This window comes from Halichondria panicea, chromosome 15 (genome assembly GCF_963675165.1).
Source record: "Halichondria panicea chromosome 15, odHalPani1.1, whole genome shotgun sequence".
NCBI classification, from domain to species: domain Eukaryota; kingdom Metazoa; phylum Porifera; class Demospongiae; order Suberitida; family Halichondriidae; genus Halichondria; species Halichondria panicea.
Genome location: NC_087391.1, coordinates 2,750,080 through 2,767,107, shown reverse-complemented (window position 1 = coordinate 2,767,107; position 17,028 = coordinate 2,750,080). Strand labels below are relative to the sequence as shown.

Below are 17,028 nucleotides of genomic sequence, written 5' to 3'. Positions count from 1 at the left end.
TGGAGGGTTAGGGTTAGGTACGTTGCTAGGTAGCAACTGATACTTCTTGAGTAAGTGGTGCTTAGCATAAGAACGCAAGTCCTAAGGGTACTAGCCGGCCGCGAGGTCCTGTCTAATTCTTCCTGGTTAAGATGCATAATTTTATATACCCTTGATTTCAGGCCGACCGCTTTCATATACTTTGACCCAAAAAATTCATAATCCCGACCAGAATTTTCTTGACGCTCCAGAACAGTATTAAGTACCTAGGGTGACCACTTATATCACAATCATTATCATGTGAATGGAAAAGGCTTAACGTGGCAGTGCACACACGTCGATGGCGATGCATAGACGAGAATGGTTTTTACAAGGGCTATATAGATCTAGCTATTATGACTATAAATAATATTGGCATCCCTAGTCTCTTCGGCAATATAATTATAGTAACCTCTTCTGTAAGTATGGGTGCATAATCATACATGTACAACAATATTATGTGTGGCACAAAAACAGCTATAATTTCAGTCGTTTTGCAGGGTTAGTTGTATCGTCACTATCACTTTCTTCATCTGAATCTTCATCGTAGTCTGTTGCTAAGATCAATAATGCAGGAGAGCTTGTCACGGGCTGTATCTGTGTGCATGGTGGTACCAGAAATCTATCAAAAATGCAGCCCCACAGATAGTTTCAATCGGTACAGACTGAAGTACAACCATAGATTGAAGAGTTAGAGGGATAGGAAACAGTGGAGCCTCGAAAACTATCCGCGTTACGCCCTATAAACGAGGCTATTATGCCAGGTAACTCCCTAAAAATAAGAAAGTTGTGTTTCCTCGAGACATCTCTTTTAGCAATAACACGCCTAGTCCATGAGCCACGTGTAGTACTTGCTAATGACTGACCACACCCAGAAAAAAGAGACTTTCCAATAAAGTTATAATTTATGTTCCCAAGGCTGTTTTAGAGCTAATAGAACGTGTAAGCGTGCTGGTTATGACTACTACAATAGGTATAGACCTTGAAATATAGGTTAGTTGCACGGACTAAGCACAGTTACTTGTAGTTTATTATGCACTGGGTGTAGATATAGGTATTGTTGTGATGGCCTCGATTAAACTGCAGCATAGAGCGGATGTATTCGAGAATACCAACCATTTCCTATTCTCTAACTCTTCAATCTATGGTACAACACAGTAGCTGACCTTAATCTGTGAGTCTGACATGAGAGGTGGTCTTGTGTAGTGCCCGGGAGGGGGTTTGTTTTCTTCTGAAGGACGTGGGCTGTACGACAAGTGTGTGAAGGGAGGGGTGGTAAGTGGGTGTGGCTTAGGGACTAGGAGAGGCTGTGAGTTTGGTAAGGACGTAGTGGGTGTTGTTGTGACAACAGATTCTTCCTCGTCATCAAACCATGCCTCCTCATCTTCATCAAGTGCTCGTGGGTCTTTTCTCCAGCGGAGGAGGCCACGATTTACATGCAGGCCTGCTGACTCTTTGCTGAGAAGGGGGTGTGTGTGTGAGAAGGGGGGAGGTTGAACGAAAAGTACAATGTCATGTACTTAGAGGTAAGACATAACATGCTGAGCAAAATAATCACCCTTAATTATTTCCTCCGTTGTGTGGTTAATCTCTACACACCCTCACACAAAGACATACATTGTACATGCACACGCACACTCACACGTTGGATGTAGGGATCATGTTCTCATGTCGATCTCTCTCCTGGTCATAGGCCAGTTTGAGTCGCTTGAAGGTGTCTACGTACTCCACACTATCCAATGCAGCCATGAAATTGTCTACTGTGTATACTATCAGAGATTTGATCTTTTCCTGCACAAAACATAATATTTACACACTTTCAGACTTTCAGTACTTATTTCAATAGACACAAAACATTACCGTTGTAATAAACTTGAAAAGCTCAATGATTGCTGAGTTAACGAGATTGTATCGCTGACCGTTGGCGATCATAGTTTTCACAATGGGACTAAAAAGGTTATTTCGGATGATGTAACGATTGAAAAACTCATCCTTCAACCCAACTATCCGTCGGCAGAATCGTAGTGCAGCTGTGTGGGAAGGGTAACAACAGTTACATACATGTAACATTTCATACAATGTACAACGTATATTATACCCATAGCGTCGCACACATACACTCACTGAGCACTAGGTGTCCATGGGAAGAGGTCATAAGTACTAACACCCTAGACAGGAGATTTTTGTCGATGATGTAATTCTTAATTTGGTAAGAGTGCCTTTCAATACACTCCGAGAGGATGTCCAGAATGTGGGATAGAAGAACTGCATTTGTACCAGTGTCTGTGGAATGTACATGTATTACCCAGTCAGTATAAATCGTTCAGTTGATCCCAAATCACTGAGCGGCAAAATCTTAAGGTTAGGGTTTGTGGTCACTCGTGAATATTCATGAGTTTTATTCTGTCAGCTTTTTCTCTTTTGCAGATTCAAAAAAGGCTGCTATGCTTATATTGTATGTTCTATTGCTCTTTGTAAGAATGACATGATTCAAGAACGAGACAAGAGGGCATCAAAACCGTAGACTATTTGTTTGTATAAATGCAGTAAGCAAGCTTTATTGGTATCTATATGTAGCTAAGTACCTTCCAGAGGGCCAGACAAAGAGATATCCAGTAAAAGTTCATATGGGCAAGTAAATGATAGGAGTATATGGTTAAGTATCTAAAAATACAAACGAACAGAGAGCTAACTCAGACTGGCTTGACTTGACTTTTCTTTTCGTCTGGCCCTGCCCGGCTGCCCCTACCTTTATTTAATTGGATAGAGCCCTCACTTGAAGATTCCAGGGTTTATCCATGCTAAAATTTATCCCTATGTTTTTAGTGGAGCATCAGACAAGTTGGAGTTTTCTTGCGTCGATATTCATACTCCAAAAATATCGCAGGGGCGAAACAAATACCCTAACCTTAATGATCAAGGGTAAGGGTACCCCCCCTCTCTGCGAGAGATTTAATAAGGCATATACCTTTGCTGATTTTATTCGAGGCAGTCTGGGCCATGAGAGGAGCCATGAGACGATGCATGCTGTGAGAGTAAAAGTTCTTCAAAAACAACGACTTCTCCACTGCAGTCTGGGACAATCATTATGATTAAAGGACAAATGTGGTATACATGTACATGATCTACTAGAATTAAAAGAACTGAAATGCTGTATATAATTTATACAGACATGTTTTTAAGATATGTGATACAAACATTGTACAATATCATGTGTCATGTGCATTGGCTGCATACTGAATGCTAATGAAGTGACTTACTGCTGATGCTGTAGTCGTTGCTTCAGTATCTCCATCCGCTTCAGATCCAAGGTTGTCGGGGGTGATTATGCTCTGAATGAGGCCTACCAGCTGAACATCATTTTCTACAATAATTATGGAATAGTACATTGTGCTTACATGTACATGTACATGTAGTAACAGTGCACACTCAAACTACAGGCGGCTCATCGTAAGGCATTGTACGTGTTATATAATTGTAACCAAAAACATGGCAGGGGAAGACTTGCATGCATGTACATATAACCGAGCTACTACTGGTGATCAGATTTACCTGAAAATTCTCCATCCACCAAAAGGCTAATGACAATGTTTAGCAGGTGAGTGTCCTGTGGAAATAAAAGTGGACCGTTCCCATTCATGGACATGGAGGGTAAATTGTACTCGCTAAATACATACTTATGTTGTCTAATATTCATACTTCCACTTGATTTTCCCTTCGATATTAGACTGAATGGGAATTACCTCAGAATTGGAGTCTGTAGTTTGGAGCATGTGGTCCCAAGTTATGGAACAATTGTAGCTGGTGACTGACTGAAGAATATCTATCGCCAAGGGAACCACCACACTGTCTTCAGATGACTGTATCAACAGAATGGAAACCACCACAACATCATGCAAATGTGCTAAGGAATACACAGGGGCTAAAATGCACTCCTGATGACATGTACATTACAGAACAATTACATGGACGAATATCATCTTCAGACCACGCTGTACATGTACTTGAATTAAGTACATTAATGTGCTGGTATTAAATAATTAGCTGTTGCCGACTATGTGGAAAAATAACAGGCTACACAGCCAAGCTGCACAGTAGCTTACCAACATTCCTTCTATAGCTTTCATGAATCCGGACCAAGTATAGAGCTTGTTTTTTGGGAGTTTTGCAACAAGTGCAAAATTGTTGACCTCTCTCAGCAGCTCTGCTAACTCTCTGTACCTCTCGGCCGTAGTACTCTCTTCAGTGAGCTCTTTGAACAGGGACTCAAGAAAATCCGTGTCTTGCTGTGTGTGTGTGTGTGCGTGTTGTGAACGTATAATGGAAAATTGCATAACATCTAAGCAGCTTTCCCCAACATTTTTGCAGATCTACTAACTTTTGTTCTCATTTCATACATGTATCACGAAGACCAGTCCTGTTTTTCATTTATTGTAGGACTATTTCCCCAAAATCCATTGCTTTTCCAAATTTGCTTATTGCAATGAAGATGTTATCAGGTAGCAGTGTCAGTTTATTGGGAAGTCTATAATCAATTATGACCACCAACACTCATAGCTTTGGAGATGTTGCATTACTTTATCTAATGGTTAATTATTACAACAGAGCAGAACTTTTTGGGGGAAACCAGCGATAATTATATCAAAACAATGATTGAGTAGGGGGAGTCATGTGCTAAGATCAAGATGATTAAGATACATGTACTAGACAATAGCTACTACGAAGTAACATTTAACTATATACAATATTTTGTTCCATGTTACTGTAATTAATGCACATGTAGCTCAGCTCCTTTCTCAGAAGACTGCTCACAAACTTCCTTGATCTAATCCACACACTGTCACACAAACACAAATTTTTACTTCTTGAGGGTGTTTGCATCTACTCAAACAAGTACTTCACTTCCACCACAACAAGCCAACAATTCCTACCAAGAAAGGGAAAGCATTGTTTGAGAGAAGGGAACATTTTCGGGTTTGGGGATACACGAAAAGTTTCTACAGCATAGATAGCCTCCACACGACAAGTTACGAGCAAAAGCTAAGAAGCTTGATTTTGCACGTTGGCTGCAACCTACATGTAGTGACTACATATTATACATGTACATAATTATGGGCTCATCGCTGATGCTGAGAGGACTGTACAAGCAAGGTGTGACAATCAAACAGGATTTGCCTCTGGGCTGAGTCATTTAAAGCTCTGGTGACCTCATCTGGATACACATTAATTATTGCCAATAGCCTCAGGCAACTACAGGGAAACAAGGACTGATTGACATTAATTTTGTGTGGTGGGTATTCTGGACTCGAGAGTTTCACATGAATGAGTATGAGACTAATTAAACGTAAGGGGGATTCTCAGACATGAATTATTTTGGGAAACTGAAGCAAATAGGAATCAAACTAAGTACATGTACAATGTAACTATATATACAAACATAGGTATTTGCATTAACAACATTACTTATAATCATAGAAACCTTTATTTTGAACTGGGTCAAAATAACAGTTTACATTGATGATGAAACTGATCGTACATTATGATAATTAACGAACACAGTCTTGAGTCTTTCCTTATAAGTTAGTAAGTACAATCAGATATAGCCTTCAGTTGATCTTTGTACATCAAAACAGCAAGTACGAATGCCGTCTTCTCATTGAGAAATCTGCCAACAACATTTCAAAATGACAAGGTGTGCTGTGTTTTACTCTAGCTGGTTCATATTGCTGGCTCTACTGTGCATCACAGCAGCTGGTAACAAGAACATTGCAAATGCTTTTGGAATCGTATCTTGTCGAATGACTGATGGATCCATTCAGCCCCTGAAAAGAGTGGTTGTTAAGCTGCTATTTCATGATCGCATACTGTATAACAAAATTGACGAGACTCGTTCAAGCACAGATGGCAGTTTTTACATAGCAGAATCAGTTAAGAATGTTGTTGGCGAACCAGATCCTATTGTTATTCAAATTGTGTACGAATATCAAGGTAAGTACGGACAAATGGAGGTAAACGGACTCGCTGGAATTACAAGAAAATACACCACAAAGAGGAAAAAGTACAAGCAAAACCTTAATTTCGGGGGCATTGTGATTGCTGATGATCATTGCAGAGCATACGTGCAATTTTATGCCGCTATGGAGGACTATTACGCACGAACAGGAATGACGGTCCCATACAAAACCCTGGATGTTCGTACCCAAGTCTTAATTCACGGAGGAACCCCATATGCTATTAGGTCAAGAGTCAACATTCCAAAAGGCTACTTTGTAAGTGTTGCAACAGCAATACATGAGCTGGGTCACACGGTCAGACACACCCTGGTGAGTGTTAGAATATACATGTGCACACTGTGCAGCTAGCCTAGCTACTTTAGTTTTAGACAGTAGTATAGAAAGCATAAAAACATTGTGAAATACAGTTTGTAATCCGTGCAGGATGGAAACCTTGTGCACTTCTTGTATGACGTGGTAAGGTTCAACTATCTGAGGCACCACACATGCAGCACAAAGTCCAACCTTGGTTACGCTTTCAATGAGGGTTGGGCAGAATTTTGGGCCAACTCGTGCAATAACTTTTTTTATGGCACCTCAACAACTGACTATACTATTGAGGGGAATGTGGCCATTGCTCTGAGAAGTATCAAGAAGTCTTGCGGCTTAAACGATGGGCAGATGATCAATGTACTCAGAAAGAACCCCAAAAAGATACACAGCTTCCAAGATTTCAAGAAATTTAGTGGTTGCAGTTGAGCAATATACATGTATTATAATCTGAGACAGTGACTAAACACAAATTTATAACTGGTTGCGTAGTTGATAGTAAACTACTGTGTGCATGCTATGTAGCTGAGCTAGAGAACACATCACTTTAAATTTTGCATTTGGTGAAAAGGATAAGACAACTACTGTGGAAACTGGATTATTAGCGTATGTGCCAATAGGATCAATAGCAGAGCTCTATACACTCATATTTGAGAATGTGATTATAATGCAGTCATTTTTGAGCCCCACCAGCTAACTGGATGTCCCTATGGCGAGTCTTTAAGCTTCTTAGCTCGCTGCATCAGAAAGTGAGCGAGCTAGGCAAGCAGGCAACCTTAACAATATATAATCATAATCACCGTACTCTACTGAGATTACGCCCACGTCCAAAATTACTCACACCCCCACTTTTGAGTGAAAGTTCCTGCCTGGCAAATTTAATTTGCCTCAAGAATACGCCCACCAGGAAGTGCATTGAGCAGTTGTCAAGAAAAGGTTTAGCAGTTTCTTGTGTAAGCTGGTTAGCTCTAAATACAGCTACATTGTAGATATAGATTCTATTTGCAAGTATAAGGACAATCTTCTCTGGCAGTGACAAGGAACAGCCTTCTGATGCAGAATCTTGACTTGTATACTTTCTTTATACCTAGCTATACTTTGCCTATGCATTACTATATTATTGATGTATTCATTGTATTTCAAGAGCCAGCCCTCAGACACAGACAGAAAATACTTAGTTTATTAATGAGTAGGCGTAATTTCGAGACAAACACCTGGGCGGGCTTAATTCCAAGACAAAACTGCTGTTTTCGATTAAGCCCATCCCACTGTAGCTGCTTTATAGCATGCAATTTGGGTGGGCATAATATCAGTAGTGTGTGGTATTAATATACGTGCACTAGACAAAAAGGATCTGCTTTGGTTTCTTGTGTCCAGCCAAGTCAGTTAGTTCTTAGAGATAAGTAGCTTGACGACACCCTACGGATGTTATTGGAAAGGCATGATGTGTTCCTATGGGTCTCCTGTGGTTATGGACCAGGCAATGCAAGAAATGGACGATGCTGTTTAACTGTGCCAAGTATATATATCTACAATCGGTCTTGCTTTTTAGGTTTGACAAGAAGTCATTGCTGAAAGCATTAAACTTATACTCGACACTTAGGAAGTTACACTCAAGCTCTATAAATGAAAGCACCACCGCAGGTGCTGATGCCTCGGTGTAGGAAATGAAGCTACATGTACATGCAGTACTAGCACTTCAGGCTATTATTACGAATACACGTACTGTGCACATTATACTATAATGTGAAAAGAGTGGGAAATGTTGCTAAAAAAATTTAATTTTATGTCAAAAGTTCAAAGTCAGTAATTATTAATGGCTGCTAGCTCACAGTGTGGCTTTGCAGCTCTTTTCTCACTCTAGCAGCTAGCAATAGATAGCGTTCTAGTGCAGAGGTAACTATTAAGTAGTTACATCAACAGATGTTGCTACACACGAGTCTAAAGAGTCTTCAAAGTAAGCAAATTAACCTTCCTCTGTGTAGTTTGCTTGACTTAGTCCATTTATTTACAATTTGTGTTATGAAATTTTTACAGTGTGTAATACTGACTAATATATGAATTATTTCGCATATGCGCATGCAAAAAGTATACCAGGCTGCCTCTCTGTATCCCTGTGGCCTGGAATAAGGCTAAAATTATACACACTGCCACAAATACTGTCATGGCTTTGTGAAAATCACCGAACAAACATGCCTATTCATATCCATTCAGCTGAATGAACGATTCAGCAATTCATGTACCCTTCAACACTAGAATAATTACACGTACCTGAATGCTCTGGACAATCTCTGACTTATTCATAAGTAGGTACGAATTGAGAACAGCAAACTTGTGCTCCTCAAAGAGAGAAGGGGTGGGCAGAAGAACATCTCGGATGTACTGTATTCTATATGTAGAACATTTATCAATCAAGGGAAAACATTTGAGAACACCATGTACAGTATATGCATACGAGGCACTTGTATTTCACAATCTGCATTGTATTACATAAGCATGTGCTAAAGAATTTTATAATTATGCTCTCGTACATGGTTAATAGACTCACTGGTATGTCTTGTGTATCTTAGGGAGTAGAGTTGGGTCACTGAAGGGAATGATCTCTGTACGTTCCGACATCTTCTGTACAATGTCCCGATGTCTGACATGAGGGAAACAGGGGGAGTACTCCAGACAACCAATCACGTTCATTATTGTGTCATCCTGGATCATCGCCTAAGTGTGGAAGGAGAATGACTGCCTTATACATGTACATGCATGTACACATGTGTAAGTCGTAGGGGGTGAATCCATTTAGGCAATCTTTTATGAACCATGATTTACTACTGTGATTTACGTGTAAGTCAGCCATGAAGCATGAGGTTACAGTAATGATGCGCTTAACAAACCAAACTTCTCCATGAGACTATTAATGAACGCTGCTTGAACAGTGACAATTAATATACAAAAATTAATGGTCTAATAAAACACAGTAACACAAACTGTCAGGAATGGCCATCTACATGTATCTAATCGTATATAATGAGTACCTTTTTTTATTCCATAATCTGTTTTAGAAATAATTTTCCCAGCGTATATACACAACACACGCTAAATAAGTTGGAAATTTTTGCTGAGATATGCATAATACCGTACATGTAAATCAGCTCTTTGCTTGTACGACGTAGAGAAAAATAATCACCCGACACAAGGATCAGATAACATGGAGGGAGAAGATACCCAAAGTCATGTACATGTACTAACTAGCACACTCATTGTACATGCACTTAACACATACATGTAGAGGGCAATCAAAACTGCTTACTAATAACACGTCAGCCAAAGGCTATTTCCACAATGGTGTTCGTTATAGACAGGGTACACTGTACATGTGCATACACGTAGTCTACATGTATGTGACTGTGGCCAGCAGTTAATGTAAAATGTGCATACACAACAACATACGGTCAGTAAGTCGTTCTTGTTCAGCAGCAACAGCCCAGTGAATATCTTATGCAGAAACTTTAATCCCTCAGCGTTGTCGAGATCTTCACACACATGAAAAATATCCAAAAGCTTGGAGACGTAATCCTCTTTTTCAATACCAAGGCTTATAATATCATACACGCTCTTGTTAGACAGTGCCTTCTCTATAACGTTATGCAGATCTTCTAGCCGACTCAATTCACAGGGAGGGAGCTCTACTTGTACGTTCGACTCATCAAACCAGTCTGACAACTCCCCATCCTCTGAGAGAGCTTGCGTGGCAGCAACTTCTGGACTGCGACCTTGGATCTAGGAAATTGAGAGCCAGTACCTTATGAATTACCTCTAAAGGGGGTGTTTGGATCAGTGCTACATGTATCATGACAAAGTACAGATGTATTTAAGGGCAACTCAAATACTATTTTCAGTGAGTCTGGTTAATGTACATGTACATGTGCCTAAAGTAATAGCAGGAGTGCATGAATAATTCATGCCCTCCTGGTAATAGTTAGAACTGATAACGTTGACAGTCAGCGTTGAGACACATACACATTACATGTACATGCACCCATGTTTTGGATGCCCTTAGAAACAGCAATTATACTAAAATGTATGTGTATATATCGTCAATGAACAGAATTGTGGTACACATGTAGTATGTGCCACGAAATCCGGTGTTACCAGCATACTAGCTACTACAGTACCTTAATGACAAACAAAGCCTACCTCACAAATCTCCTCCCACATCTCATCACAGCCCACCTTCTCCTGGAAACTCACTGCCAAATCACACGAGTCATCTTCAGTCCATACTATCAGCGTCTCCTACAAAAATGGCTTTAGATTGGAGCAAACTTTACAGAGCATGTACATGTACACCTGTATGTACTGAAGGAGACATTACAAGTTGGACACTGATGCACAACCTTCTTCTACGAACAGGGATATGCCCACACTGGTCAGTACCAGAGGAAGTTGAACACGATCACGTGCAACAAAGTTTGCTGAGCTGGCTCATAATTATTATTGATACAAAAAGTCATTGAGTTCAAGGATTGTTTTGAGAGAATTATTTGGGAGTTCCAGGCTCCTTTGTCCCGATCCCCAAATTATTTCCCCTCTATTCTGACAAATAATTAGTGCATAGTGTTTACTAGATTTTTGCCTGTCAGTATGATGCAAGCTACATACAGCACCGCTGACTACCCCATAGTCTAGCTAACCTTGGGCCAACCAGACGGACAGTAGATACAGCTAGTTAGTATGTGGTGCTGTTTGTGCCAAAATTACTGGACTATATATACCTCTAGCTTATAACACCTAACTTACATGTATGGGGTTCCGTTTATGTCAAAATTACTATTTCATGGAGTTCTAAAAATCAGTCGATGTTTACACCAGTCTACCTTATAAAACAGTCGATCTTTATTACTTAAAGCAGTCGATGTTTCTAGGAGTAAATGTTTATTAATAAAGGTCGACTTACTCAAAACACAGAAGACTGATGATAATTATGGTAACATCGGCTGCTTTATAAACATTGACTCCTAGAAACATCAACAGTTTTATAAGGTAGACTGTGTAAACATTAACTGATTTTTAGAACTCCATGAAATAGTAATTTTGACATTAACGGAACCCCATACATGTAAGTTAGTTGTTATAAGCTAGGTAAAGCCAGAGATAGTCATACCTTCCTATGGTAATGTGAGCAAAGAAACTTAGGAAGTCGCGTGAATGACGACGCGAGTCCAACCTCTTCTGAGTCGGTACTAACCACCTCTTAGACCCATTGCAGGCTATAAAGAAGTCAGGGTGTCATACAGGATTTTGAAGTAGAGGGGGGAAAAGACAATTAACTAGAAAATGTTGCTAAAAAAAGGTCAGCTGGTATTTCAATACCCTGTTAGTATGTAAAGTTGCCAGCTATGGACCCCAACTAGTACTTGAATGCAAATTTTAGGGGGGGGGGGGAATTGGAGCCAGGGGGAATATCCCCCCGTGTACGACCACCATGAGAAGGCATATTAATTTTGTGTGTTGATCTGATCTGACATTGAGGGTTGAAAATAGCCACCAATTAGACATTTCTAGGTACATCCCTGATGCAATACTTTTGATCACACAATCCCAGCCATACAGTAAAAGGACAGTTACCTCCCGTTTCTGATAAGCTCTGTCTTGCAGAATCTTGGACTCCAGCAACACAGAGCCTGTGAGTGACATAGGGAAAGTGCATACTAACTGCGTAAAACTGTTTTACGATTAGCTGTTAGGTAACAATCAAAATGATGGAATGATAGAGCGATCAATTCACATTCAGAATTAATATGTCATTTTACGGACTGAAATATACACCACTAATGACAAACGTAGACCTAGAAAAATCCCAGAGTACGAACTCACCATCATCCTCTGATCGTACAATCACGGTGAAGGCATTATTCCTCTCCATAAAGTCAATTGTCACATGCCCTGTTCCCATATCATCCCACAATGCATTCTCTGTGTAGCTGTACACTTTCACTCTCTTTTTGGTGTCTCGTACTGACTGCGTCATGGCTCAATACTATTAAAATTTATTGGACAAATAAATAATCATGACCATTGATTTATTTAGGCTACATATCATAGTCTAAATGCAATGATGACCTTGGGTGGGAAACCAAAAGAGTGGAATATACTTGCCTTGTAGTGTATGTGTAGAGAGAAAACATTGACCAGGATCCCAGTGCAGTGTATCTCTAGCTCTATGGTGGCCTGGCTGGAGGCATGCTCTGATCTAATCAATGCCCACCAGTATTTCTGCAAACCTCAGCAAATATCACGTGATCCACGTGGCTTGTAAATAATAGCAGAGATAGACGTAGACAACAATAAAAGCTCTGAACTATATAATAGTGGTGTGGTGGCTGTCCTATTACAATCACACAAGTACGTACGGTATGTCGACGACTGGAGGTGGTCATATTGATGTCGATGAGGTATTCGAGAAAATTGGAGGGTTTGGGAGAGCTCAGAAGAAGATATACTATCTTATGAACTCGGCTCAAATAGCAGCTGGTTTTCACACATTGATCCTCACGTTCATTGCGATAGTTCCGGAATGGTCGTGTGGAAATAAACAGGGCCAGGGTGTGTGTACCCAGTTTGATTTAGGTGATTGCAAACCAAAATATGATCCTTCTGTTTCAAGTATCATCGCAGAAGTGAGAACATTAATCGTGTATTCATGATCAAATATTTGGATTGAGCGTTATTAGGTGCATGTGTAGTAATGAAGCATTGATCATGTGTTTCATGGAGGGGCTTGTGAGGTGCTAAGTGCTTGAATGATTCTGCTAACTATGACCTTTCTATTTAATACAGCACAGCACAGCTAACCTTCAATAAAAAAGTCTAACCATTAATTTTAACCCCTAGACACATTTCTGCTCGATGACTGTTTATGTTTGTTATTTTTTCGTCTCAGTGGGATTTAATTTGTGGAGAGTCGGCACTGGCCAAGCTTTCCCAATCAATGTTTTTCGTTGGATCAATGTTGGGAGCATGGATTTTTGGAACTTTAGCTGATCGAATTGGCCGAAGAAAAGCTTACTTCATCAGTATTGCGTTGTCAGCTGCCTCGGGATTCGGATACAGTCTGGCTCCAAACTATTACATTTTTATTATCTTCAGGTTGCTGGTTGCACTGAATTTAGCGGGTGTCATCCTTTCAAGTTTCGTTCTTTCAATGGAGATAGCTGGGGCTGAGTATCGAACATTTGCAGGGCTGGCTTATAGTGCTATATTTGCTTTCTGCTACCCCATTTTGGCAGGGCTGGCATACCTGATCCCCAACTGGAGACTGTTGGGAGTGATTTCCAGCCTATCATTACTCCCTTTTCTCCTGCTGTGGAGGTGAGTAATACAGGTCTGTATGTCTGCATGGCATTCTTACCTATTTTACAGCCGGTATCGAGTGCCCTGGCTAATAACTCGGCTACATAATTATTATGGAACACTGGTATGGTTCAATTTCATGTGCTGTCTATTGGTGTTTTTGTCATTAATTCTCTCTGTACACTCCTACATACATGTAGTTATAATGTTTAAATGACTTCTAATTCACACAGAATCATCCCTGAGTCTCCGAGATGGCTGCTAGTGAATGGACGTGAAGAAGAGGCTAGAGCAGTGCTGACCAGACTAGCCTCAGAAAATGGAGTGGAAATGCCTGCAGGACAGCTCAAGAAACCAGCTGTTTCGACTTCAGCAGATCCTGTCTCAGCGTTGGACTTGTTTAGTGGGAAGGTCATTCGTAGAAGAACTATGATATTATTCATAGCCTGGTTCTGCAACTGTGTTCTCTACTATGCCCTGTCCTTCAGTGCGGGAGACCTGGGCGGCAGTGTATATTTTAGCTTCACCCTGTCAGGGTTAGTGGAGGTCCCATCTATAATGGTTGGGTACTTCCTTTTGCAGAGGTCAGTTTCACCTAATTTCTTATTGAGGATGATGATAAATTATAGTTATAGTTATTTCCTATCGATTGTTCATACTTATCTTTTGCAATCAGATTCGGTCGTCGGTTACCGCATGGAACTTTTCTGGCTGGTGGTGGTGTAGCTTGTTTCTCCGTTGCCATCCTACAATGGCTTGGTAAGTTTAGTTGCGTGATGCTGCGTGTGCTTAACGTATACATGTAATTACAGGGAAGGGAGAACACAATTAACATTAGGCACTAATTATGACATTTTAATTGAACGTTCACCTTTGTAACTCCATTATTGGACACGCCCACCCACGTGACCGAAGCTAAGGATAGCCACATGAGTGGGTGTATCTTAATTAAAAGGTCATAATTATTATATACCGTATAGCTGGTTGTTTCAAGGATTTACCTACAACCTCGAAAATTGGTTTGCTTCCGGTAGTTCTCTACTGCAAGAGTGTGGTCATTTAAACCTTTATCCTTGAAAAATCAAATCTGCGAAATGTTTACTTTCAGCAATCCACGAAAGTTTAGTACCTCGAAAATAACCTGCTATACTGTAGTGCTAATTATTGTGTCCTCCCTCCTCCGGTATAATTATAGTGATCAGTATTGACCGGTTGTCACTTGTTCACTGTCCATTTTGAATTCACTCTTAGTGAGCTTCTTGTAACCCCACCTGTACATGTAATAATTATATTGAGTAAGTGGCCACTCATTCATGTATGGCATACATAAATTCTTTATTTTCGTGGGCAAGCTGACTCGACAAAAAACGGAGGCGTGGTTTCCGGAACACATGCAATGCAGTGCACGTAATGAAACAAAATTTTTTACTCACGAAAATCACCGCCGTTCAAGTTTAACAAATTTTTTACCCCCACAAAAATTACTCGCTATATAGTAACCGTATATGTTTGATCAGAAGCTGCACTCAAATAGTAGCCTCAGTGAACTTAGAGGCTGTGTCTCTGCACGTGGCAGCCATATTGATACTGGTATCTACGGTAGCAGCTTGTTAGTGCTTTTGAAAGACTTTTTCATGGCAGAGTTCGTGCAGGTAAAAAGAACTTTTGATGACAAACTAAAGGTTGTTGAATTAGCTGGGGCTAATAAACGCCTCTCTTGAACAATGGCCTCTCTCAAATTGTAGCCTCCTCTGCCTGCAAAATGAAACATTTAGTAGCCGCGGCCTCTGATCAAGCACATACGATACTTTAAATTATACAATTTTCTCTGAACACCTGACAAGCTCACATTGATTTGTAATTATAGTGTTTCCCCTGTTTTTTAAATTCAGGTTCAAGTGTAGCTCCTAAGATTGTCTTGGCATTGGTTGGCAAGTTTGCAATTGCTGGCTCTTTTGCTCTCATCTATCTGTACACGGCTGAGCTTTTTCCTACTCAAGTCAGGAACATTGGAGCAGGTGTGTGTAGCATTGGAGCACGGTTGGGAGGGATCTTCTCTCCCATCATCCTCTTGTTGGTGAGTCCATAGACTTGGTTTAGCTCAGTTGTGTACTTCAATCTACAGACACTCACTCAATCGTTAATCTACAATTGTTTATAATACCGTATAGCGGGTAATTTCGTTAGTGCAAATTTTCGTACAAACGACCTGTTTAATTATTTCGTATTTTTAGTTTTCGTACAGCTCCGGATAGTAGTGTTTCGTATGATGCTCTTCAATACAAAATATATGAAAATTCCCACCATACGAAAATAACCCGCTATACGGTAAATGACTGCTTCATGCTTTTGCATTCAACCTTTAGAGCCAAAGAATCGACTGGATGCCAGTTTAATGTTTGCTACTGGTTTTCCTGTAGTTTTGCAGCTCGTTTCTCATTCTCGCAACTATCTTTTGTACAGATCAAGTAGAGTAAAAACTACAAACAATTTCAAAGTTGCTGCAATTGCCTTCAATGCAAGCAAAAGGCATTACTCTGTAATGAAGCTTTAGTTAGCAAATCCACGAATTGAAAACGTGGATACCCATAAAAGTCTGATAAGACGCCACAAAGTAACATGACTCCGCACGTGATGAAGTATTGTAAACTTACTAGTAATCTTCTTGTAAATGTTAACCGTGACGTGTTTAGGAGTGTGGTAATTGAACGATGACATCTGATTCTAGCTAGTCGTTCACGTTCAACGTCAGAGCTGCTCACTGCACACTGATAGGGGAGAATCAATTCCTAAAAATCATATAAATAGAGATAACAGTCAGTCTTTACTCACACGCAGTTAACAAATTCTGTGCGTTGCGTAATGGGATTGCAAGCTTGTGCAAAGAAGGTCATCAATTACGAGTTGCTCACGTACAATTGACATCCTTGTCACGTTACTTTGTGCACAGTATTTGTAGGGCTATCAGTAATTCGGCACTCTTCTCTTCTTATATACGCTTGACAGTACATTTAATTGTTAAGCAAATATATAAAACATTAAAACACACAAACAGACTGTCCACATACACACACCAATGTAACATTGTTTTTTCCTCTTTGCAGGCTGATTATAATGCTAGTCTCCCCATGCTAATACTTGGTGTTCTGGGCACACTGTCCGGACTACTCAGCCTGTATCTGCCAGAGACACTCAACACCCCACTGCCTGAGACCCTCAATGAACTAGAATTGTCTTAGATAGAATGTTCAGATTATTTTCCCATTGTATTTTCATTGTCAGACCCATCTGTACTGTATAATTAATTATTTATTGACTGGACTTTGCCAGAGAAAATCCA

General features: G+C 40.2%; 3 protein-coding genes across 3 annotated transcripts; 2 read left to right on the top strand and 1 right to left on the bottom strand.

The window, feature by feature from the left end:
- Positions 1–402: 402 nt before the first annotated feature.
- LOC135349011 (serine/threonine-protein phosphatase 4 regulatory subunit 3-like) lies at positions 403–12,654 on the bottom strand. Its single transcript, XM_064547454.1, has 17 exons — positions 12,495–12,654; positions 12,213–12,375; positions 11,964–12,019; positions 10,533–10,631; positions 9,786–10,115; positions 8,890–9,056; positions 8,613–8,730; positions 4,122–4,304; positions 3,762–3,878; positions 3,571–3,625; positions 3,279–3,382; positions 2,987–3,092; positions 2,143–2,301; positions 1,879–2,048; positions 1,661–1,809; positions 1,185–1,476; positions 403–615 (listed from the first exon to the last, which is right to left on the bottom strand). Exons 2-17 carry the CDS (start codon positions 12,364–12,366, stop codon positions 496–498), a joined length of 2,379 nt encoding a protein of 792 aa, XP_064403524.1. The 5' UTR covers positions 12,367–12,375; positions 12,495–12,654; the 3' UTR covers positions 403–495.
- LOC135349030 (uncharacterized) lies at positions 5,577–6,900 on the top strand. Its single transcript, XM_064547480.1, has 2 exons — positions 5,577–6,341; positions 6,456–6,900. Exons 1-2 carry the CDS (start codon positions 5,703–5,705, stop codon positions 6,768–6,770), a joined length of 954 nt encoding a protein of 317 aa, XP_064403550.1. The 5' UTR covers positions 5,577–5,702; the 3' UTR covers positions 6,771–6,900.
- On the top strand, positions 12,635–17,009 carry LOC135349021 (organic cation transporter protein-like). Its single transcript, XM_064547469.1, has 6 exons — positions 12,635–13,015; positions 13,279–13,706; positions 13,922–14,272; positions 14,365–14,447; positions 15,581–15,765; positions 16,793–17,009. Exons 1-6 carry the CDS (start codon positions 12,752–12,754, stop codon positions 16,925–16,927), a joined length of 1,446 nt encoding a protein of 481 aa, XP_064403539.1. The 5' UTR covers positions 12,635–12,751; the 3' UTR covers positions 16,928–17,009.
- Positions 17,010–17,028: the final 19 nt, after the last annotated feature.

What these genes read in the sequence shown, in the direction of transcription:
- LOC135349030 (XM_064547480.1), top strand. Translation starts at nt 5,703, where the DNA reads ATGACAAGGTGTGCTGTGTTTTACTCTAGCTGGTTCATATTGCTGGCT. An exon ending in ACACGGTCAGACACACCCTG is followed by an intron (nt 6,342 to 6,455) that starts GTGAGTGTTAGA and finishes TAATCCGTGCAG; the next exon opens with GATGGAAACCTTGTGCACTT.
- LOC135349011 (XM_064547454.1), bottom strand. Translation starts at nt 12,366, where the DNA reads ATGACGCAGTCAGTACGAGACACCAAAAAGAGAGTGAAAGTGTACAGC. An exon ending in AGATTGTCCAGAGCATTCAG is followed by an intron (nt 4,305 to 8,612) that starts GTACGTGTAATT and finishes ACACACACACAG; the next exon opens with CAAGACACGGATTTTCTTGA. An exon ending in CAACGACTACAGCATCAGCA is followed by an intron (nt 3,093 to 3,278) that starts GTAAGTCACTTC and finishes TGATTGTCCCAG; the next exon opens with ACTGCAGTGGAGAAGTCGTT.
- LOC135349021 (XM_064547469.1), top strand. Translation starts at nt 12,752, where the DNA reads ATGTCGACGACTGGAGGTGGTCATATTGATGTCGATGAGGTATTCGAG. An exon ending in GGGTACTTCCTTTTGCAGAG is followed by an intron (nt 14,273 to 14,364) that starts GTCAGTTTCACC and finishes TTTTGCAATCAG; the next exon opens with ATTCGGTCGTCGGTTACCGC. An exon ending in TGCCATCCTACAATGGCTTG is followed by an intron (nt 14,448 to 15,580) that starts GTAAGTTTAGTT and finishes TTTTAAATTCAG; the next exon opens with GTTCAAGTGTAGCTCCTAAG.